This window comes from Saimiri boliviensis, chromosome 4 (genome assembly GCF_048565385.1).
Source record: "Saimiri boliviensis isolate mSaiBol1 chromosome 4, mSaiBol1.pri, whole genome shotgun sequence".
NCBI lineage: Eukaryota > Metazoa > Chordata > Mammalia > Primates > Cebidae > Saimiri > Saimiri boliviensis.
Window position 1 is genome coordinate 40,175,726 of NC_133452.1, and position 23,515 is coordinate 40,199,240.

General features: G+C 38.5%; 1 protein-coding gene across 9 annotated transcripts in view; it reads left to right on the forward strand.

Annotated features, from left to right (window-relative positions):
* Positions 1 to 23,515, forward strand: part of ARHGAP18 (Rho GTPase activating protein 18) — a 230,945-nt gene that overhangs the window by 182,424 nt on the left and 25,006 nt on the right. For 4 of the 9 annotated variants that reach the window (XM_074397482.1, XM_074397483.1, XM_074397481.1 and 1 more), the window contains exons 13-14: positions 4,425 to 4,549; positions 8,078 to 8,139. In XM_074397482.1, coding sequence (XP_074253583.1) covers positions 4,425 to 4,549; positions 8,078 to 8,139 — 187 coding nt within the window. Of the gene's footprint in view, positions 1 to 4,424; positions 4,550 to 8,077; positions 8,140 to 9,585; positions 10,855 to 23,515 lie in introns of those variants that run through there. The other 5 variants (XM_010342985.3, XM_003932420.4, XM_074397486.1 and 2 more) reach the window with 5 other exon arrangements.

Sequence of the window (23,515 nt, forward strand, 5' to 3'; positions counted from 1 at the left end):
GGGACTGAACCTGCAAAGCCACAGGGGCAGAGCTACCCAAGGCTGTGGGAGCTCACCTCTTTTATCAGCATGACCTGGTTGTGAGACTTGGAGTCAAAGAAGATCATTTTAGAACTTTAAGATTTGGTTAGATCAGGTGCAGTGGCTCATGTCTATAATCCCAGCACTCTGGGAGGCTGAGGCAGGTGGATCACTTGAGGTCAGGAGTTCGAGACCAGTGGCCAACATGGTGAAACCCCGTCTCTACTAAAAGTATAAAAATTAGTTGGGCATGGTGGCATTGACCTGTAATCCCAGCTACTCGGGAGGCTGAGGCAGGAGAATTGCTTAAACCCAGGAGGTGGAGACTGTAGTGAGCTGAGATCGTACCACTGCACTCCAGCCTGGGTGACAAAGTGAGACTCCATTGCAAAAAAAAAAAAAAAAAATAGCGACTTCTCTGTTGGATTTCGGACTTGCATGGGGCCTGTAGCCACCCCTCGTTTTGGCAAATTTCTCCCATTTGGGATGGGAGCATTTGCCCAATGCCTGTACCCCAACTGTTTCTGGGAAGTAACTAACTTGCTTTTGATTTTGCAGGCTCATAGGCTGGAGAGACTTGCCTTGTCTCAGATGAGGCCTTGGACTTGGACTTTTGGGTAAACATTGGAATGAGTTAAGACTTTGGGGGACTGTCGGAAAGGCATGATTGTGTTTTGAAATGTGAGGACATGAGACTTGGGAGGAGCTGGGGATTGAATGATATGGTTTGACTGGGTCCCCACCCAAATCTCATCTTGAATTGTAGTTCCCATAATCCTCATGTGTTGTGGGAGGCACCTGTCGGGAAGTAATTGAATCATGGGAGTGGCAACCCCTAGGCTGCTGTTCTTGTGATAGTGAGTGAGTTCTCATGAGATCCGATGGTTTTATAAGGAACTTAACCCCTTTGCTTGACATTTCTCTCTCCTGCTGCCCTGTGAAGATATGCCTTCTGCCATGATCGTAAGTTTCCTGAGGCCTCCCTAGCCATGCAGAACTGTGAATCAATTAGACCTCTTTTCTTTATAAATTACCCAGTCTTGGATATTTCTTCATAGCAACATGAGAAGAGACTAATACATTTAGCTCTTCCTGAGATGTGTTGGAGGGGAAAATAGGCTACATCCTCAAGCAGGTGCATGCTAATGTTGGTAACTCTGGCTTTCCTCTTTGGCTCTCTACAGAAGTAAGTGACTGAATTATCTCTTGTAGCATACTTAATTCCTTTTCTCTGCTTCCCTTCCCTTCCTGTTTTTTCTTGGTAGTGGAGGGAATGCCATGTGGTGGATAGAGGCACCTTAACTTGTTTCTTTTAGACAATGTTTCTAAGATTTTTTTTTTCCATGAAAGAAATAAATACCCCTTGACATGCTTTCTTTTATACTAGAGAAATTTTCTTTGTTTATGTTATCATTGTTAGTAAAAACAAGTTTTTTTAAATGATTCATTCAATCAATTAATATTGATGGGTGGCTACGGATATGAGTCAGATACATGGCATACAACCAAAATACAGGTGTCGTATAGTAGGGCCCTTATGAAGGAGAGTCAGCGGAATAAAGAGGTTATTTTTTTGACCCTGTGGAGCATGGAAGGTTCCACTAATGTTGAGGTGTTTGAACTGAGCCTTGAAAAATGGTTAGCAGAGAGAGATTTGGGAAGGGGAGTAGAACATACACAAAGATAGGAAAGCTTGGAGTGCTGATGGGCCTTTTTTATTTTTTTATTTTTTTTAATCCAAACAGTAGAAGAAGCTACAAGACAAAAGTGGGGAAAAGGGCAAGGAGCCAAGATTGCCATATCCCTGAACTCTCTATGGGAATATATTTTCTGAATCTTTTTGGTTTTGCAACTCATGTATTGTGGATTCTCTCTATATAAAATCTTAATCCAATCATCTTCACTTTAAGTGTCAGGGTAGATTTGGCTACCTTTTTGATATTCTAGGGCTGGGTAAGAGGTGATCGTTGGAGCAATTTCTGTCCCTGATACTTCTATCAAACAGAACCTGTATATGTTTGACACTGTGACTTAACCAGGATGACCTAGCTTTTAACCTCAATATAAAGCACATGGCTATCTGAAAACCCTAGCCTGCCAGCTCCCTCTACAAAACAATAGTCATAATAGTAATTATAAACTTACAGACTCCAGAATACCAATATTGTTGTGCTTACTGAGTAGACAAGGTGGATTGGGGTTTTGTGAGTACAGTCTCAATGCTTCAGATGTTGCTCTTACAATTTTCAGTCTAACGTTCAAAGTGTCTATGCCATTTATTATTTTCTACCTCCTATGAGGCGACAGATAAGTCAAGCCATGCTAACAGGTTAAATGGACACAGTGGAAAATAACCTAGAGTTTAAACCCAAGGGAGAAGTTCATGGAGTCTTGAGTTGTATGTTACACCATTGATTTAATAACTGTTTTATACCACCTGAAATGCCCCATCTATTGCAAGAAACAGCACGTACCAAAGTGTTACAAATGAAAATAAAGCCTGTCACAGAATCAAGGACAAAGGGGAATTATACTTGTATCCTAGGGATGAGATCAAGGCCATAGACTAGACTAAAATATCAAGAAGTCAAAAAACCAAGCCAAGGATTTAGGCTGGATAGAAAGATGAAGCAGGGATTGAGGTGTTTGGGTACAGGTGGGAATTGGGGGCTTGGAATTGGAAGGTTGGAATTAGGTTGTCCTTCACGGATTGAATTGAGCGTAATGCATCCTGCAAGACAAGTTAGATGAGGATGCTATGACCAAGGTTCGTCCAGCAAAATCATGAGTGTGAGGTCCTGAAAAGCTTTGTCTATCTTTGTTCAGGTTTGGAGTAGTGTCTCTGTGGCCCTTCACTGATTGGTCAGAGGAAGGAGGCAGGTGGGGCACCACCCACTCTGCGGCGGGATTTCTGAGGTTGGTGGTCAGGTCCTTTGGGATGCTTTTGCAGGTCCAGCTATTGTTTACAGTTCATGGCCTTACACAGTTTCAGGCTCACTGTACAGTCTTATATAGTGTCGCTTCTTTCCCTTGTTATTCCCACACTAAATCTCTGATATTACTGAGGAACAATATTACATCTTTTAAGGCACCTACATTTTTATAGAGCCTGATTCTAAAGGTATATTATTTTTGTTGAACTTTGAAATAAATTATTGGCATCTGTTGTATATCTCTGCTTGATGTGTATTTATTTATTTATTTATTTATTTATTTATTTATTTATTTATTTTTTGAGTTGGAGTCTCTGTCTCCCAGACTGGAGCGCAGTGGCGCAGTTTTAGCTCACTGCAACCTTCACCTCCAGTGTTCAAGCAATTCTCCTAACTTAGCCTCCTTAGTAGCTGGGATTATAGATGGACACCACCATACCCAGCTAATTTTTGTATTTTTAGTAGATACAGGTTTCACCATGTTGGCCAGGCTAGTCTCAAACTCCTGAGATGTTTATTTTTTAAAATCATGTAAATTTTTTTAAAAAGACCATGTAAATAAAAAAAAGACATAATACTGTGGGCACAAAATAATATTATGCAAAAAATGACTAATTTTTAATGTATTACTAGGTAAGTAAACCCAGCACAATATCTGGTACTCAGTAGATGCTCAATAAATTTTGGTTCAATTGAACAGGGTATTTGTATTATTTAAAGCATTATCTTTTAAACATGATTTTTATGTATGCTGTTTGTCTAAGTCACAGTGGTTATAAATAATAGTATTTATTTTAGCAAAACCATTTTGGAATTAAGCCTAATATTTCTAATACTATAGCTGACATTTTGGTATTACAAACCTCATAAACTTTCATTGGTATCCTTGAATCCATAAAATGTTTTTCTCATCCGTGGGCAAAATATTTAGAAGTGGTCATTGTAAGTTCAAAGTGTATAGCTAAAAACATGAGCTCACTAAACAAATGGGGAACAGACATAATATAAATAGATACTTGTGTTTCTTTTTTATAAAACATTCAGAGACAAAATTTTTTTGTGAAATTTTGTGAATGTCCAGGAAGAGTTTTAAAATGCACATACTGCAATAGCACACAAAGTAACTTCTTTCTGATTCAATTTCATAAATTGCTACATGAAAAAGTACCCTCTAGTAGATAATACTCAGAAATCAGCACTTAATATGGCAGTAATGGTTATTGCTGTCATTCTTTACATCTTTAAAAATAATTAAGCATTACTGCACAGGCATTATAAAGTTCCCCTATCACCATTAAGAGGATATTTGAGGTTTGATGTAATTTAGCAAATTACATTATACAGTAGTTAAGGTTTTTATGTAGTGAAGTGAAATGCGTAGTAGTTAAGCACACTTACTATATAATGCATTGTAGAGTTACACGTCCCAGCTGCTGCCAGCTTTGTTCCAGTGTCATTATTGCTTTGCAGGCTGACGTTCCTCAGGGAGTGATTCGAGTACAAGCTCCCCATCTTTCGAAAGTTTCCATGGCAATACAGCTAACTGAAGAACTAAGAGCCAGTGATGTACTTGCCAGGTTTCTCAGCCAAGAAAGGTAGAGGCCTGTTTTGTGTTAATTATTCCATGCCATAACTCACTCGCTCGCTCTCTCCCCTTCGCTGCTGCTTTTTTTTTTAATTGTGGGGTAGTATGAAATGCTTAAAAATATTGTCTTCCCAGCAGAAGAGAACAGCAGACTTAGCCATTAGACTGTTGGAATGAGTTTAGTTCATTTGATGTGGTATGTGTTCAGATGGAGCCTCATGCAAGCAGGATTTCTGAGCTTTCCTTCACTGGGCCTATGATGGGATTGCCAAGTGAGACCCCTCAATATTCTTTCCAGGATCTGTTGACTGGGGGCTCATTACTGTTTGTAGACTGTAAGGAAAATTACTAATTAGGATGCAGTGGCATTTTAAAATAAAGACGCAACTTTTTCTATGAAATATAATGAATTTTTAAATGCTTAAAAGCAAAAAAAACATAAAGAATTGAAAGAGGACAGCCAGGCCTTTGAGTGCTGAAGTCTCAGGGGGAGAGCATACCTTCCTCGTTAGGGACAACAGTCCCTTCATCTATATTTTAGGGGTGACTGGGCAGGAAGAGTTGTCTGAAAGCTGCTAGCATCTCTCTCACTGTATTAGGGTATGCCCTTTCCAAAATATTTTGCAGTGTCTTCTCTTAAATTTTAGAGATTCTAACAAGTATATTGAATTTTCAGATTTTGCCCTTTGAATTCTTTCTTTTAGCTGAAGTCATGTTTTTATGCCTCCTCTACCCTCATTTTCATTTATTGAAATAAACTAAATGTTTAAAAACAGAGGGGCATTGGCCAGGTGAGATGGCTTACGCCTGTAATCCAGTACTTTGGGAGGCCAAGGAGGGCAGATCACCTGAGGTCATAAGTTTGAGACCTGACCAACATGGAGAAACCCTGTCTCCACTAAAGAAACAAAAAATTAGCTGGGTGTGGTGGCGCATGCCTATAATCCCAGTTACTCGGGAGACTGAAGCAGGAGAATCGCTTGAACCTGGGAGGCGGAGGTTGCGGTGAGCCAAGATCACACCATTGCACTCCAGCCTGGGCATCAAGAGCAAAACACCATCTCAAAAAACAAACAAAAAAACAGACCAAAAAAAAAAAAAAAAAAAAAAAAAAAAAAAAAAAAAAAAAAAAAAAACCACCAGAGGGACATCCAGGTCATTGTCATTTTAGTTTGTGAATACTCTGTCTTGTCTTAACCTCCTCATTCTAACATTTGGGGTCTTCAGTCAAGCTTTCTGCCAAAGCCTCTCCAATTTTAATATATGGTACTAGAAATACTTAATATGCTTCTGTTTTAGCACAGGGCCTTAAACAGAACAGAAACATATTAAATACTTTTAGTACCATAATTGGAAGGGGAGATATAAACATACATTTTGAAGCACCTTCCCTCAGTGTTTATAAATTGGGAGAAAGGATGAATCCATGTAGCTAACAGATGGTGATGAAATGAGAGAGAGGCTCATTGGTAATATCCAGGCTTCAATAAACCAGCGTAAACTTCCCTCAGAACAGCACTCTGAAGTAAGTGCTATTGTTACGTCTGTTTCACTGGTAAGAAAAGGGAGATTTGCAAGGTCACACGTTTTTCACAGGTGGTAGAGCTGGAATTCTAAGTCTGTGGTCTCACTCCAAAGGCAGTCCCTAAATTGTTCTCCACACTGGCTGGAGGATCTCAGAGCGTCATAGATCTGGGAAGCACTAGTGCACAGTCCGAGAGTAGACGGGTTTGGGGGGATTATTTCCTGGGGGCAGTTGGAAGATCTCAGATGTCTCTGCCCCCTGCGGTGTCTCACAGCTTCTGCAAAGTCAGTCCACTTCCTCTCTGCTTCCAACCTTAACTTAGTAGATACCAGCCTTTGCCATTCATCCCACCAGTCATGCTCTCATTCTTTTAATGATGAACTTGTTGATTAACATTACACAAAAGTCTGTGCATACTAGGAAATCCAGTTCCTGTTTCTTTAAAATGGAACACAGATACTTGAGAATCAATCTGAGAGCAATATCTAACCAGACTTTTTTCTTTAAATCAAGTCTCCTGAAACATTCAATTTGGCTTTTACAGAAACAGGGACTCTCTTTAGACCCATGGTTGGTTGTGTTATGTACTAGATTAAAAACAAAAATAATAATTATTAAATTATTTAATTTAAAAGATAAACCTACACCCTGGTTGGAAAAAAAAGTGGATCAGATGCAGCGTAGCAGATGGAGCCTAGCGTGAGGGCCCAGACAGCCCTGAATGTCCAGTTCCAGACACACAGGGTGGGGAGAGATAGGAGGAGAACCAGATTTGCCGTTCCGTGGCTGGTGAGGAATGCTGCTGTCATACCATGTCCTTCCTCATGGCTTGAATACAAGTCAGACCTGATTTTCTCTTCTCAATTCCAGAGAGTGTGTCTTCAGGCCCTTATCTCATTGGTCCACTAACCTTGCCATGCTTCAGTATCCACTCTAGATAATTTAAAAAGCAATTTCTTGGGCTTCATCCTAGACAAGTTACATCTGAGTTTCTAGAGCTCTCAATGTGAATTTTCAGCAGGTTTCTCAGGTTTCTTTTGCAGAAAGATTTGAAAGCCACTGAATTTTACCAATTTTTAAGTTTGAACCTAATGTTCTTGAACAGTTTATTCTTTGAAGAGTGTAAATCTTTAAACGTGACCTGCTTGGTAAAAGTTCAGTCTTTGTAATGACATAATTTACTTCTACTCTGAGGGTCTGTGCCACCCTCATTTGCACAGCCAACAGAGTAGCGTGCTTATTCTTTTTTATTTTTTTCTTTTTGAAGACAGAGTCTCATTTTGTCACCCAGGCTGGAATGCAGTGGTGCAATCTCAGCTCACTGCAACGCCCATCTCCTGGGCTCAAGCAGTCCTCCCACCTCAGCCTCCAGAGTATCGAGGATCACAGGCACACACTACCATACCCAGCTTAATTTTCTGTATTTTGGGTAGAGATGCATGTTACACAGGCTGGTCCCAAACTCCTGGGCTCAAGCGATCCACCTGCCTTGGTCCCCCGAAGTGTTGGGATTACAAGCATGAGCCACCACATCCAGCCAGAAGCATGTCTTATTCTTTATCTGCATCTTGCTCACTATTGGAGTTGTCAGCACAGCAAACTCATGATAAATACTTACTGAATAAGCACGTGAAAACTAAGGTGGAAACATTTCTTTTAATAGTTTTATGAGGACCATTTTGGCTTGTATACAAAGTGGATAATCATACTAATAATTTGATTGGCAGCTGAAATGTTACATTAAATTTTCCTTTGAATTGTACAGATTTGGATGCTGATTTACTGTTTTGCCTTCAGTTGTATAATTCCATTTGCTTATTTTAATTTACAGGTGTGACACTTTTGTTACCTATTGGGTACATTTAACAGATGGGAAAATACAAATGTATAGATAATGACACTGTGTCTAAGTTATGAATTTTCCATACCAGCCAGAATTCCCTGAGCACATTAAAATGATTTACTTGCAAGCTGTTCGATGATACAACTAATCGGTTTGTTTTGTCCTCATAGTGGGGTTGCCCAGACTCTCAAGATAGGAGAAGTTTTTCTGTATGAAATTGGAGGAAATATTGGTAAGCACATTTTTTTCTCTTTGCATTCTATATGCTGATTTAACATTGCCAGCAGTTATTATTTTTGTCTTTAGAGGAAGAATAGGAAATTAGAAGTAAAGTGTATCATGCTTTAGTTAGTTGCTAAATATTGTGAATTTGTTTAATAGTTTGGCTTTTCTCTTCAGGCTCTGTTTGAGCTCCTTCTGTACATATGCCCATCAATGTTCAATTTCAGCAAAGGCAAGTTTCCTGTACCATAAGAATAACTACTGGAATGGTTAACGATACAAGTTTTTCAAAATTTTCTTCTTTTTAATATACTTGTGTCACATAGTAAAGGAAGTACTTGAGCCTATGTAAGGCTGACATTATACTTTATTATAGTATAGTATTAGATAACTTTAGTAAAAGCAGTTTTACATTTACCAGAGTTGATTTCCTGCTAAATTTTATGCACATGCGCATACACTCAAAATTCACATCAGTAATTTAAAAAATGGGATGAATGTTGACCATGTTTTATATTTTACCCTTTTGTAATTATCAGGGAGTCTTACTCATCTCTTTTCAAAAATTTAAAATAAACTTTCTCTCTTTTTTGACTCTTGGAAATGGTAAAGGTAAAATTGTTAAGAAATAAATAAGATAATGTTAAGTTCAAAATAGTAATTAAAATAAGTTTACAATAAATTTTATAGAATTTTTGGGGGGACTTAACAATGTTAGTAAATATTGAAAGTTAAATATAGTAATGTAAAGGTTCATTCTTAAATAGGCCACAACACTAGAAACCCGGACTTGTTAGCTCTATTAGTAAAGGGCATTTAAATACTAATGTATTAGATTTTTAATTTTACTTTGGATCTTAGGAATTAAGTGTACTCTTAGGTGAATTCAAAACCATTGCCCCTCCTAATGAGGTGAATAAGCTTTTAAGGAATCATTTAAAAGCCAATCATACGAAGTATTTTCAGCTTCCTAAATTAATTTGAAACCTATTCATTTAGAGAAAGACTACCAGATTCACTTTTCCAATTGTTGGCCAATTCTTATAAATTGTGGGAAACAGGAAAGAATAAGAAGTGTGTGTTTGTTTTTTTTGGCAACAGTTTCTTTCTCTGTCACCCAGGCTGGAGTACAGTGGCGCAATCTTGGCTCACTACAACCTCCACCTCCTGAGCTCAAGATACCCTCTTACCTCAGCCTCCTGAGTAGCTGGGACTACAGGTGTAAGCCACCATGCCCAGCTAATTTTTGTATTTTTTGTAGAGACAGGGTCTCATTATGTTGCCCAGGCTGGTCTCAAACTCCTGATCTCAAGCATTCTGCCTACCTCAGCCTCCCAAAGTAGAATGAGAAGTATTTTTAAGTCCAAGACTTAAGGCATAAATAATTAAGCTTCAGTTTAAAATTGCATGCCAGTCTTCCTGATGTATTAAACTGACACAACATCTCTCTTAATAGGGGAACGCTGCCTCGATGATGATACTTACATGAAGGATTTATATCAGCTTAACCCAAATGCTGAGTGGGTTATAAAGTCAAAGCCATTGTAGAGGATGTAACAAGCTGCAGATAACCATGTGGACTTCTGTAATAATTCTTGCTGAGTCAAAAGTGTAGATAAAAGAAATGGCAGGACTCTTATGATGCAGCTGTACCCACCTATTTAAGAGTGACTCTCTGAAGCCTTAAAAAGTCATAGATTTGTGCTGCTGCCAGAATGATATTAATTATTATTAATGTTATTAGAAAAAAAACTTCTGGAGTGAGAGTAATGAGGCTTAATTAGCTTATGAACAGTTGTCATATGCTCTGTGGAATGTGTCCAGATGTGATGTTGTTTTTTAAAATATGTGAAAATATATTCTCTTCCCATTTGCTAAAATCATATATACTGTAATATATGCTCTCTCACCTCTATTACCTCTTCACATCTGCCCTTTGCCAGTTAGGTTTGCTTTTTGACCAAAGAGATAACAAATACAAGATATGGCAAATTGTGAAAACAGCACATTAAAACATACCTAATTTCACAGTATTCCTGTCATGACAGAATGTTAGTATTCATCTCTGAATCATTTGCTCAAATAATAACATTCCACCTTCTCCTGCTGTATCACGGGAGGTGATTTGCATTTTTTTTTTCAGTTCATCTGACTTATGTGCACCGAACTGTATCAGCGATCAAGAAAATAGGAGTCAGAAGCTGCCGGTTATTACTGAACCGTTAAATACTTATATACTAAGGATAAATAAAATATACCTATGTGAAATAATAACTGGATTATGGATAACAACAGTGAAAGCCAAAGAACTTTCTGTCTACTGTATTCTTCTAAATGGAATTTTAAAAGTCATAGCTGGCTTTACGTGTTGTCATATTAGCATTATAAATATGCATGAGAGTATAATCCAGTAATGGCTGAAGAATGTATTTTACTAAAGAGGGATTTAAAAAAAAAAAAAAAAAACTCCTGAATAAGTCTACTGGAAGAGTTATTCTTCTGAGTGAATAAGCTTTTGTTTGTGTTCTTATTTTAAATAATTGAAGTCAATTTATTAAAATGTTGTGGAAAGTACTATTCCCAGGGATTTTAATGCACAAACCATAGTGTGACAAGAGATGAGCCTCTGTACTGTAAATAAAAGAAATGAAATAGAGAAATGTTAAATATTTTATGAGTTTAGAATGTAGTAAATAAAAGGTGATGTTAATGAATGCTGCACAAATGGTGTTTATACGATACTTTGAGTAGTACTTTAGGAAAATCACACGTTCTCAGAAGCTCTTGATATCTCTAATTGGGTGGGGGAATGCTGTTAATGAGAACAGTCATAAATTTTTAGCATATAATTACAAGAACAGCCTGTGGATATGATCACTTAAATAATTTTGTGGTGATTCGTGCCATTGATTTTTTATTTAAAAGAAAATTTTGTAATTAAATGCCTTTTTCTAAATTATCTTCTCTTGGAATCATTACTTTGAATCCTATGTGTTTATGAGTCTATTTTTGCTTTTTCTTTATGAATATTATTTAAAATGGACTATTTTTGTTATTAAAAGTCACCTCTACTCATATTTCTCCTATTTTCTTTTTAATTTTTAAAATAGGAAGATGTGGGAGATATAAATGTGTTTCCATCTTTAGTTTTTTTTCTTATACAAATTTCTATTCTTTAGGACTTTCAAAATAGTTTAATTTGTTTCTGATTTTGACAATTAGTATTGTATTAATTTCCCAGTTAGCAAAATGGTACTGATTTGTGGGCTGAAAACAACAACATAAAAGAAAAATTAAGTACTTGGAACATTTTAGAACTATACAACTTAAAAAAAAAAGGATAGCAGTGAGGATAATGATTTAAGTAAAAGGTTTTCTGAAGCTTATGCCAAGTAATTTTCACTATGTTTGCTATCTACCTAAAAAGGAGGGTCAGGAGGGAGGCACAACATGTTTTGACCATGGAAAAGTATCAGATCTTAATTTTAAAAAGTGAAAATGCCATTATAAGTCCCGTTTAGAACTTATGACCCAAATTCATTTATATTGAATAATATCACATTTAAATAACCCCAAAATATGCACTTTAAAAAATCTTTATATTTTTAGAGACAGCGTCTTGCTCTGTTGCCCAGGCTGGAGTACAGTAGTGCATTCATGTTAACTGCAGCCTCAAGCACTGGGCTTAAGCAAACCTCCTGCCTCAGCTTCCCGGGTAGCTAGGACCATAGCTGCATGCCACTGTGCCTGGCTCGTAAGAGAAAAAAAGCTTGATACTATAAAGCCTTAAATATAAATGTCCTGATACTAACCTAATGCTTTTGCTGTAATTTTTTTTCCATGGTGACTTTTAAATCTCAGGCTAGGGGTGTGTATGTGTGTGTGTGTCAAAAACATTTGCCTTGAGTTTGAAACATTTGAGCTCTTAAAGGAGGACTGATTGCCCTGTTGATGTTGGTGATGCTCTTTTCTGAAAGAGGGTTTATTAATCTGTTCTCACACTAATATGAAGAAATACTTGAGACTGGCTAATTTATAAAGGAAAGAGGTTTAATTGACTCACATAGTTGGGGAGCCATCAGGAAACTTACAATCAAGGCAGAAGGGGAAGCAAATATGTTCTTCACATGGCATCAGGAAGGAGAAAAATGAGAAGTGCAGAGTGAACGGAGTCGGGGGGAAGCCCCTCAAAACCATCAGATCTTGTGAGAACTCACTGACAATCACAAGAACGGCATGGGGAACTGCCCCCATGTTTCAGTCACCTCCCACCAGGGTTCCCCCCCTAACATTTGGGGATTACAATTCAGATTACAATTCAAGATGAGATTTGTGTGGGGACACAGAGTCAGAGCATATCAGACAGAGGTCATTGTAATTCTTTCCACTTACACAATCTTTGCTTAATGCTGCTGTAGAATTCGATGTAAATTCCTTACTAGTACTCTTTGGGAAAGGCAGTTTATTTTACCGACTTCATGGGATTTTTCACCATTGTTTCCTTGTTTTCATTAAACTGGTTTGCGTTTTCCATCTCATTGTCCTGGTTTTCACCTACTCATCAGTAGGTGGCAGTATTGGTCAGGGATTCTTTTCAATCTACAGGACGTTTTAAAAGTGAACCTGAGTTCATAGGGAAGTTGCTAACCAGTGCCAGGCATCTGAGAGGCAGTTGGGTGAGAACACTGGGGAGCTCTTGTTTTTATTGCTGATTCTGAAATTGTAAATAATGATTTCATAGTTTCTATATTTAATATTTGTCTGCTTTTATTCTTAATCCATTTAATGGGAAGGACGGGAGAAGAGATTTTTCTAAGCTGAAATTAGGCTTTTGACATCTATTTCAAGCAGAAGGATTATGACAAGAGGGAAGGCAGTGAACTGGAAAAGTAGGTGAAGGGATGTCTAAGAGGGCATAATGAACTCTGACTTCTTATTATTTTACTTTAAGTTCTGGGATACATGTGCAGAACGTGCAGGTTCATTACACAGGTATACCTCTGCCATGGTGATTTGCTGCACCCATCACCCTGTCATCACCATTAGGTATTTCTCTTAACGCTATGCCTCCCGTAGTCTCCCCAACCCCCAACAGGCCCTGGTGTGTGATGTTCCTCTCCCAGTGTTTATATATTCTCATTGCTCAACACCCACTTATGAGTGAGAACGTGCAGTATTTGGTTTTCTGTTCTTGTGGTTAGCTTGCTGAAAATGATAGTTTCCAGCTTCATCCATGTCCCTGCAAAGGACATGAACTCAACCCTTTTTAAGACTATATACTATTCCATGGTGTATATGTGCCACATTTTCTTTATCCAGTCTTATTGATGGGCATTCAGGTTGGTTCTAAGTCTTCACTGTTTTGAACAGTGCTGCAATAAACATACATGTGCATGTGTCTTTATAGTAGAATGATGTATAATCCTTTGGATAAATATCCAGTAATGGAATTTCTGGGTCAAATGGTATTTCTGGTTCTAGATTCTTGAGGAATTGCCACACTGTCTTCCACAGTGGTTGAAATAATTTACACTCCCACCAACAGTGTAAAAGCATTCCTATTTCTCCACATCCTTTCCAGCATCTCTTGTTTCTTGATTTTTAATGATCGCCATTCTAACTGGCATGAGATGGTATCTCATTGTGGTTTTGATTTGCATTTCTCTAATGACCAGTGACGATGAGCTTTTTTTCATGTTTGTTGGCTGCATAAATATGTCTGTTCATATTCTTTGCCCACTTTTTGAGGTTTGTTTTTTCTTGTAAATTTGTTTATGTTCCTTGCAGATTCTGGATATTAGTCCTTTGTCAGATGGGTAGATTGCAAAAATTTTCTCCCATTCTGTAGGTTGCTTGTCCATTCTGAAGATAGTTTCTTTTGCTTTGCAGAAGCTCTTTAGTTTAATTAGATGCCGTTTGTCAATTTTGGCTTTTGTTGCAATTGCTTTTGGTGTTTTAGTCATGAAGTCTTTGCCCATGTCTATGTCCTGAATGGTATTGCCTCAGTTTTCTTCCAGGGTTTTTATGGTTTTAGGTCTTACATTTAAGTCTTTAATCCATATTGACTTAATTTTTGTAAAAGGTGTAAGGAATGGGTCCAGTTTCAGTTTTCTGCATATGGCTAGCCAGTTTTCCCAACACCATTTATTAAATGGGGAAATCCTTCCCCAATTGCTTGTTTTTGTCAGGTTTGCCAAAGATCAGATTGTTGTAGATGTGTGGTGTTCTGTTCTGTTCCAATGTATATATCTGTTTTGGCACCAGTACCATGCTGTTTTTGTTACTGTAGCCTTGTAGTATAGTTTGAAGTCAGGTAGTATGATGCCTCCAGCTTTGTTCTTTTTGCTTAGGATTGTCTTAGCTATTCGGGCTGTTTTTTGGTTCCAAATGAAATTTAAAGTAGTTTTTTTCTTATTTTGTGAATAAAGTCAATGGTAGCTTGATAGGGGTAGAATTAAATCTATAAATTACTTTGGGCAGTATGGCCATTTTCATGATATTGATTCTTCCTATCCTTGAGCATGGAATATTTTTCCATTTGTTTATGTCCTCTCTTATTTCCTTGAGCGGTGGTTTGTAGTTCCCCTTGAAAAGGTCCTTCACATCCCTTGTAAGTTGTATTCCTAGGCATTTTATTCCCTTTGTAGCAATTGTGATTGGGAGTTAACTCATAATTTGACTCTCTATTACTGGTATATAGGAATGATTGTGATTTTTCAACATTGATTTTGTATCCTGAGACTTTGCTGAAGTTGCTTATCAGCTTAAAGAGATTTTGGTCTCAGATGATGGGGTTTTCTAAATATACAATCATGTCATCTGGAAACAGAGAAAATTTGACTTCCTCCCTTTCTATCTGAATCTCCTTTATTTCTTTCTCTTGCCTGATTGCCCTGGACAGAACTTCCAATTTCATGTTGAATAGGAGTGGTGACAGAGGGCATCCTTGTCTTGTGCCGGTTTTCAAAGGGAATGCTTCCAGCTTTTGCCCATTCAGTATGATATTGGCTGTGGTTTTGTCATCAATAGCCCTTATTATTTTGAGATATGTTCCATGAATACCTAGTTTATTGAGAATTTTTATCACGAAGGGATGTTGAATGTTTGCAACGACTTTTCCTACATCTAATGAGATAATCATGTGGTTTTTGTCATTGGTTCTGTTTATGTGATGGATTATGTTTATTGTTTTGCATATGTTGAACCAGCCTTGCATCCCAGGGATGAAGCCAACTGGTCATGGTGGATAAGCTTTTTGATGTACTGCTGGATTTGGTTTGCCAGTATTTTATTGAGGATTTTGATGTTCATCAGGGATATTGGCATGAAATTTTTTTTTGTTGTGTCTGCCAGGCTTTGGTATCAGGATGATGCTGGCCTCATAAAATGAGTTAGGGAGGAGTCCCTCTTTTTCCATTGTTTGGAATAGTTTCAGAAGCAATGTCACCAGCTCCTCTTTGTACCTCTGGTAGAATTTGTCTGTGAATCCGTGTGGTCCTGGGCTTTTTTTGGTTGATAGGCTATTAATTACTGCCTCAATTTCAGAGCTTTTTAGTGTCTATTCAGGGATTCTACTTCCTCCTGGCTTAGTGTTGGGAGGGTGTATGTGTTTAGGAATTTGTCAATTTCTTCTAGATTTTCTAGTTTATTTGCATAGAGGGGTTTATATTATTCTCCGATGGTAGTTTGTATTTCTGTGGGATCATTGGTGATATCCCCTTTATAATTTTTTATTTTCTCTATCTGATTCTTCTCTCTTTTCTTCTTTGTTAGTCTAGCTAGTGGTCTATGTTGTTAATCTTTTAAAAAAACCAGGTCCTGGAGTCATTAATTTTTTGAAGGGTTCCTTTGTGTCTCTATCTCCTTCAGTTCTGCTGTGATCTTAGTTATTTATTGTCTTCTGTTAGCTTTTGAATTTGTTTGCTCTTACTTCTCTAGTTCTTTTAATTGTGATGTTAGAGTGTCAATTTTAGATCTTTTCTGCTTTCTCCTTTTGGCATTTAGTGCTAGGAATTTCTCTCTAAACACTGCTTTAGCTGTGTTTCAGAGATTCTGGTACATTGTTTCTCTGTTCTCATTGGTTTCAAAGAACTTATTTTTTTGTTATTTACCCAGTAGTCGTTCAGGAGCAGGTTGTTCAGTTTCCATGTAGTTGTGCGATTTTGAGTGAATTTCTTAATCCTGAGTTCTAATTTGCGCTGTGGTCTGAGAGACTGTTATGATTTCCGTTCTTTTGCATTTGCTGAGGAGTGTTTTACTTTCAATTATGTGGTAAATTTTAGAACAAGTGCTATATGGTGTTGACAAGAATATTTATTCTGTTGATTTGGGGTGGAGAGTTCTGTAGATGTCTATTAGGTCTGCTTGGTCTAGAGCTGAGTTCAAATCCTGAATATCCTTGTTAATTTTCTGTCTCATTTATCTGTCTAATATTGACAGTGAGGTGTTAAAGTCTCCCACTATTGTTATGTGGGAGTCTAGGTTTCTTTATAGGTCTCTAAGAACTTGCTTTATGAATCTGGGTGTCCCTGTATTGGGTGCATATATATGTAGAATAGTTAGCTCTTCTTGTTGCATTGAGCCCTTCACCATTTTGTCATGGTCTTCTTTGTCTTTTTTGATCTTTGTTGGTTTAAAGTCTGTTTTAACAGAGACTTGGACTGCAACCCCTGCTTTTTTTTTTTTTTTTTTTTTTTTTTTTTTTGCTTCCATTTGCTTGGTAAGTATTCCTCCATTCTTTTATTTTGAGCCTATGTGTGTCTTTGCATGCATAGGCTCAAAGGGATGGAGGAAATAATTGGGTAAAGAGTCAAGACCCTTTGGTGTGAGATAGATCTTGACTCTTCTTTTTTTTTTAATTGCATTTTAGGTTTTGGGGTACATGCGAAGAACATGCAGGATTGTTGCATAGGTACATACATGGCAATGTAATTTGCTGCCTTTCTTCTCATCACCTACATCTGGTATTTCTCCCCATGTATCCCTCCCCAAATCCCTATCCCCCACTGTCCCTCCCTGGATCTTGACTCTTTGCTCAATGTGCCAGTCTGTGTCTTTTAATTGGGGCATTTAGCCCATTTACCTTTATGATTAATATTGTTATGTGTGAGTTTGATCCTGTCATTATGATGCTCACTGATTTTTTTTGATGTTTCTTCACCGTGTAGACAGTCTTTACAATTTGGTATGTTTTTGCAGTGGCTGGTACTGGTTTTTCCTTTCCATATTTAGTGCTTCCTTCAGTAGCTCTTGTAAGGCAGGCCTAGTGGTGACAGAATCTCTCAGCATTTGCTTGTCTGCAAAGGATATTATTTCTTCTTTGCTTATGAAACTTAGTTTGGCTGGATATGAAATTCTGGGTTGAAAATTCTTTTCTTTAAAAACGTTAAATATTTCTCCCCCCTTTCTTCTGGCTACTAGGGTTTCTGTCAAGAGCTCCGCTGTGAGTCTGATGGGCTTTCTTTTGTGGGTAATCCGACCTTTCTCTCTGGCTGTCCTTAACATTTTTTCCTTCATTTCAACCTGGTGAATCTGATGATTATGTGTCTTGGGGTTGCTCTTTTCAATGAATATCTTTGTGGTGTTCTGTATTTCCTGAGTTTGAATGTTGGCCTGTTTTGCTGGGTTGGGGAAGTTCTCCTGGATAATATCCTGATGAGTATTTTCAACTTGGTTCCATTCTCCCTGTCAGTTTCAGGTACACCAATCAAATGTAGGTTTGGTCTTTTCACATAGTCCCATATTTCTTGGAGGCTTTGTTTATTTCTTTTCTTTTTTCTCTAATCTTGTCTTCATGCTTTATTTCATTAAGTTGATCTTCAATCTCTGAGATCCTTTCTTCCACTTGATTGATTCGGCTATTGATACTTGTGCATGCTTCACGAAGTTCTCGTGCTATATTTTTCAGCCCCAGCAGGTTACTTATGTTGTTCTCTAAACTGATTATTCTAGTTAACAGTTCCTCTAACCTTCTTTCAAGTTTCTTAGCTTGCTTGCATTGGGTTAGAACATGCTCCTTTAGCTCAGAGGAGTTTGTTCTTACCCACCTGCTGAAGCCTACTTCTGTCAGTTTCTCAAACTCATTCTCTGTCCAGTTTTGTTCCCTTGCTGGTAAGGAGTTGTGCTCTTTTGGAGAAGAGGTGTTCTGATTTTTGGACTTTTAAGCCTTTTGCACAAAGGTGAGGTTTTTCCTCATCTTTGTGGATTTATCTACCTTTGGTTTTTGATGTTGGTGGCCTTTGGTTGGGATTTTTGTGTGAACATCCTTTTTGTTGATGGAGATGCCATTGGTTTCTGTTTGTTAGTTTTCCTTCTACCAGTCAGGCCCCTCTGCTGCAGGTCCACTGGAGTTTGCTGGAGGTCCACTCCAGACCCTGTTTGCCTGGGTATCACTAGCGGAGGCTACAGAACAGCAAAAATTGCTGCCTGTTCCTTCCTCTGGAAGCTTAATTCCAGAGGGGCACTTGCCACATGCCAGCCAGAGCTCTGCTGGATGACGTTTCTGTCAAACCCTGCTGGGAGGTGTCTCCCAGTCAGGAGGCATGCAAGTCAGGGATCCAGTTGAGGAGGCAGTCTGTCCCTTAGCAGAGCTCCAGCGCTGTGCTGGGAAATCTGCTGCTCTCTTCAGAGCAGTTTCAGTATGCTGAAGCTATGCCCACAGCTGCCCCTTCCCCCAGATGCTCTGTCCCAGGGAGATGGGAGTTTTATCTATAAGCCTCTGACTGGGGCTGCTGCCTTTCTTTCAGAGATGCTCTTCCCAGAGAGGAGGAATCTAGAGAGGCCATCTGCCTACAGGACTTTGCGATTCCACCCAGTCCAAACTTCCCAGCAGCTTTGTTTACACTGTGAGGGGAAAACCACCTACTCAAGCCTCAATAATGGAGACACCCTTTCCCTTGCCAAGCTCTAGTACCCCAGGTCAACTTCAAAGTGCTCCATTGGCAGTGATAATCTCAAGCCAGTGGATCTTAGCTTGCTGGGCTTTCTTGCTGGGGGTGGGATCCGCTGAGCTAGACCTCTTGGCTCTCTGGCTTCAGCCCCCTTTCTAGGGAAGTGAACGATTCTGTCTTGCTGGTGTTCCAGGAGCCGCTGGTGTTCCAGGAGCCACTGGTGTATGAAAAAAACTCCTGCAGCTAGCTCAGTGTCTGCCCAAACAGCCACCCAGTTCTGTGCTGGAAACCCAGTGCCTGGTGGTGCCGGCACCTGAGAGAATCTCCTGGTCTGCCAGTTGTGAAGACCATGGGAGAAGTATAGTGTCTGGTCTGGAATACACCTTTCCTCACAGCACAGTCCCTCATGGCTTCCCTTGGCTAGGGGAGGGAGTTCCCTGACCCCTTGCACTTCCCACGTGAGGTGACTGACGCCCCACCCTGCTTCAGCTCACCCTTCATGGGCTGCACTCACTGTCTAACCAGTCCCAATGAGATGAGCAGTGTACTTCATTTGAAAATGCAGAAATCGTCCACCTTCTGCATTGATCTCGCTGGGAGCTGCAGACCGGAGCTCTTCCTGTTCATCCATCTTGCCAGCCACTGTGAACTGACTTTTTAGTGTATATGTGTTTATTCATTTAACAAATATTTATTGAGCCCCTACATATGTGCCAGACATGTTCTACCCTTGAGATGCATCAGTGAACAAAGTAACAAGCCCTCATTTCATAGAGCATACATTCTAGTGGAAGGAGACTGATAATGAATGAATGAGCAAATAAAATTCTATAGTGTATTAAAAGGTAGTAAGTACAATGGAGGCAAAAAAGGCGAGCAGACCAAATAGGACAAGGTGTGGAGGGTTAGGGTCATTACAGCATTAAACAAGAAGTCTCATTGAATAGTTAATAACTAAGCAAAGACTTGAAGGAAGTGAGGAACTTGCCTTGTAGATATCTGGAAGAACATTATATGCAAAGCAAACAACTAGAGCAAAGGTCCAAAGCAGAAATGTGCCTTGTTGCTAAAGGTTGGCAAGGGTACCAGTGTGGCTGGAGTGGACTCAGGGCTGGTGATAGTCACAGGGCAGGGCAGAGAAGTAACACCGTGATACGGAATGAGATCATGGAGGACTTTGTGTTAGGGTGATTATTGTTCAAATCAGGACATTTCTGAGAGTGAAGCAGGGCATGCTGGTGACGGCAGTAACTGGAGTGATAAGTAACATATTCTAGATATATTTTTGAGGGCAGACCCTATAGGATTTTTTTCTGATAAGAGAAAAGGATTTTTAATCAAACCACAAGATTTTTGATTTGAGTCATGGCAAGGATGGATTTTCCAACAACAGAAACAGGGAAGTGGAGGTAAATCAGCTACTGTGAGCAGGGATATATGGATATATCAATCATGGATATATGGAATTTGAAGTGCCAGTTAGATATCCAAGTGGCAATATTTTGTAGGCAGTTACACAAGCAGACAAGGAGAGAATTCTGGGCTGGGTTCATCAGCATGCATATGGACGTTTAACTTAAACCATGACTTTGAATGAGATCAGCAAGGGAGTAACTGTGGATATAATCAATAAAATTACCAGGAACTCAGCCCTGGAGCTATCCAACATTAGTGGTTACAAAAGAAGGAACTAGCAAAGAGGTTGAAAATCAGTAACCTTAATAGATAACCAAGAGACGGTGGTATCCCAGAAGCCAACTGAAGGGGGAGCGATTATAGTATCAGATGCTACCTGTAGTTCAAACGAGTTAAAGGGCAGAAGTTAACCACTGGATTTATCTATGTGGAGGTCTTAGTAGACCTTGCTGAGCAGTTTTGGTAAAGTGATAAGGATGCTTATACTGGGGTTGAGAGAATCGGTTACTGTGCGCATGGACAACGCTTATAAGGAACTCTCCTGCTACACAAGGCAGCAAATAAGCACCAGCAAAAGAGTCAGAGGAACTTTACAGAGGGCCTTCAGTGCTGGGCAAAACAGTGTTTTAAATTTTAAGCATTTTTTTTTTTTCAAATTTAAGTTATATTTTGAGAAGAGATGATATGAATACTGGAACCAGACTACCTGGGTTAACGAATGTGATCTTGGACAATTTACTTCCCTGTGCCTCATTTTATACTTTCTATAAAGATAACAATAGGAATATTTACTTCTTAGCAGCTTACTAGAATAAAATAATCCATATAAAGGGCTCAGCAGCATACTTGCTTGACAGTATTTTTGATAAATGTGTTTTTATTATTATGTTCAGTATTATCAAAGCTATACCTTAATGATTTTAAAATATTCTACTGCCATTTTCTATTTTTCCTATCAATACAGAGAAAAGATGTAACAGACCTGTCAGTAATAGATCCCAGTGAACAGATGAAAACATGGTGAAAGTGTGGGCAGCACCTATGTTTAGAATAACCAGCCCCTCTCCTGAGCGTAATTCTGATAGCATCTCCCATGAACATTCCTTTCCCCAAGTTAGGAGTCATTTATTGGATATTTATGGAATGTCCCTCTTCATATTATTTGGAGTTATTGGTTCCAATGCCACGCTATCTCACCTGGAAATCAGTGGTAGTAACTCTTCCTTGGAGTATCGGTGGCACCATAGGGCATAGAAATAATTTAGTGAGAACACCTTTTTTCTACTTATGTGTGCTCAGCTCAACTTTATATATTATTTGTTTCATTTAAGTTAAACAAACCAGCATAAGGACAGAGTTCTCTCCCTGCATTTCAGACCAGAAGGTCTAGGAAGAAAAACTCTTATCCAGTTCATTTTCTGTCTTAATATCTTGTTCACTCCTGGGACAATCCGGGGCTCTTTCAGTCAGCGTTAGCCGCTCCTGCTGGCAGAAGTTCCAATTCCTTGTCCTGATTTTTCTGGTTCTGTGATGTCTCAGATGTTATATTTAGTACATATTAAATAGCGATAATAATTTTCCTTCCGTTTCAATTGGCCTCACATCTTGGAATCTGGACTTGGCATCCAGCTTCTCTTTTTCACTTGTGTCCTAAAGTCTTGTATGCAGTCAGTTGGCTCCAGTGGAAAGGATTCCAAATGAAACATTAGAACCCCCTCCTTCCATATAAGCATTTCTTCAAATCCTTAAGGTTTCTTTGAAGAGTTTTATGAGTTATTTTCACATGTAGCTGCAAATAACATGTAGTTGTTTTCACATGTATACAAGAAATAGATTAGTTGCAAGAAAAACTGCTTCTACGGTACTTCCAACTTAGCCGAGAAACACTGGCTTTGTTCACAAGCAAGCTTTTTATCTTGAGATTGTAAGTCTTGGTTTCTCAACTGAAGGAGCTCAGATAAGCTTCAGAGAAAGCAGCTCTGCTCTCTGCTGTCTTTACTCCTCTTTTGATGTTCTCCTCTCACTTCACCTGGGTAGCTCAGCGCTGCCACTGTTGCATCTCCTGTAACCTTTACAAAATAACAGCTTTCATGTAATCTCTGCTGCAAGTCACCTTCCCCTCCAGCAAGGGCCACAGAGAACAAGGAATTTCCCCTGGAGGGGAAGTTTATAAGGAGAGTCACCGACAGTGGCCAAAATCTGAGTAGTCCATCAGTTAAATTTTTCTTTCACCTGACTGTAGCTTTGTTATAATTACAAAAAGGGAGTGATTTAATCATTACGGGTGCCTTCCCAACTCTCATTTCAATGGGGAAAATCTTGGGGCATGTTAGCTTTGATTGCTTGTATTATCCAGTTTGTATTGTTGACCAAAGAAATGCTAGATGTTTAAAGAATTAAAGTTTTAGAGTCTTATTGAGGATTATATTTTGGAAAAATTATATATTGGAAAAAAATGTCTAGAGATACATTTTGTTAGACTGTTTCAATGTAGTTTAAATCATAGCTTTTATATAGGGAGTGAAGATTCAGTATGTGTAAAACTATATTAAAATTTGGGCCTAAGAGTATATTTGGTTACAGTTTGTGGGGGCATGATCGTTGATTTTGGTAGGCATGATTTTATGTCTAAGAACATGTAAGAACAAAATTCATTTATTTTTTAAGAAATGTAGTGTCTTAGGCAAGAGATGTGGGGAGCTGTGTGCCCCTATCTAGTTTATGTCTTTAAGGCATTATTTTGAAAATCCATACTTAGTAACAGAATCAGGGAGATGAAAATTATGTTGGCAAGAAAGCACTACTTCTTATATTTGTTACCTTTTTGTCAAGTATTTGGCAAAAAAAAAAAAAGTTTTACTGAGAACATGAAGAATTAAATGAGAAATTGTGCATCTCCATTTGTCTAAGAATCCTGAAACATGTTCTAGGACATGCTTCATTCATCCTCATGCTAGTTGTGATATTAAGAAGAGGGAACAAATTAAGATTTTTTATTCTTAATAAACTATGAGGCATACCTAGATAACATATCAAAGTATACCGAGTTCATTAGACAATGTTATTTTGATAAGGAAAACT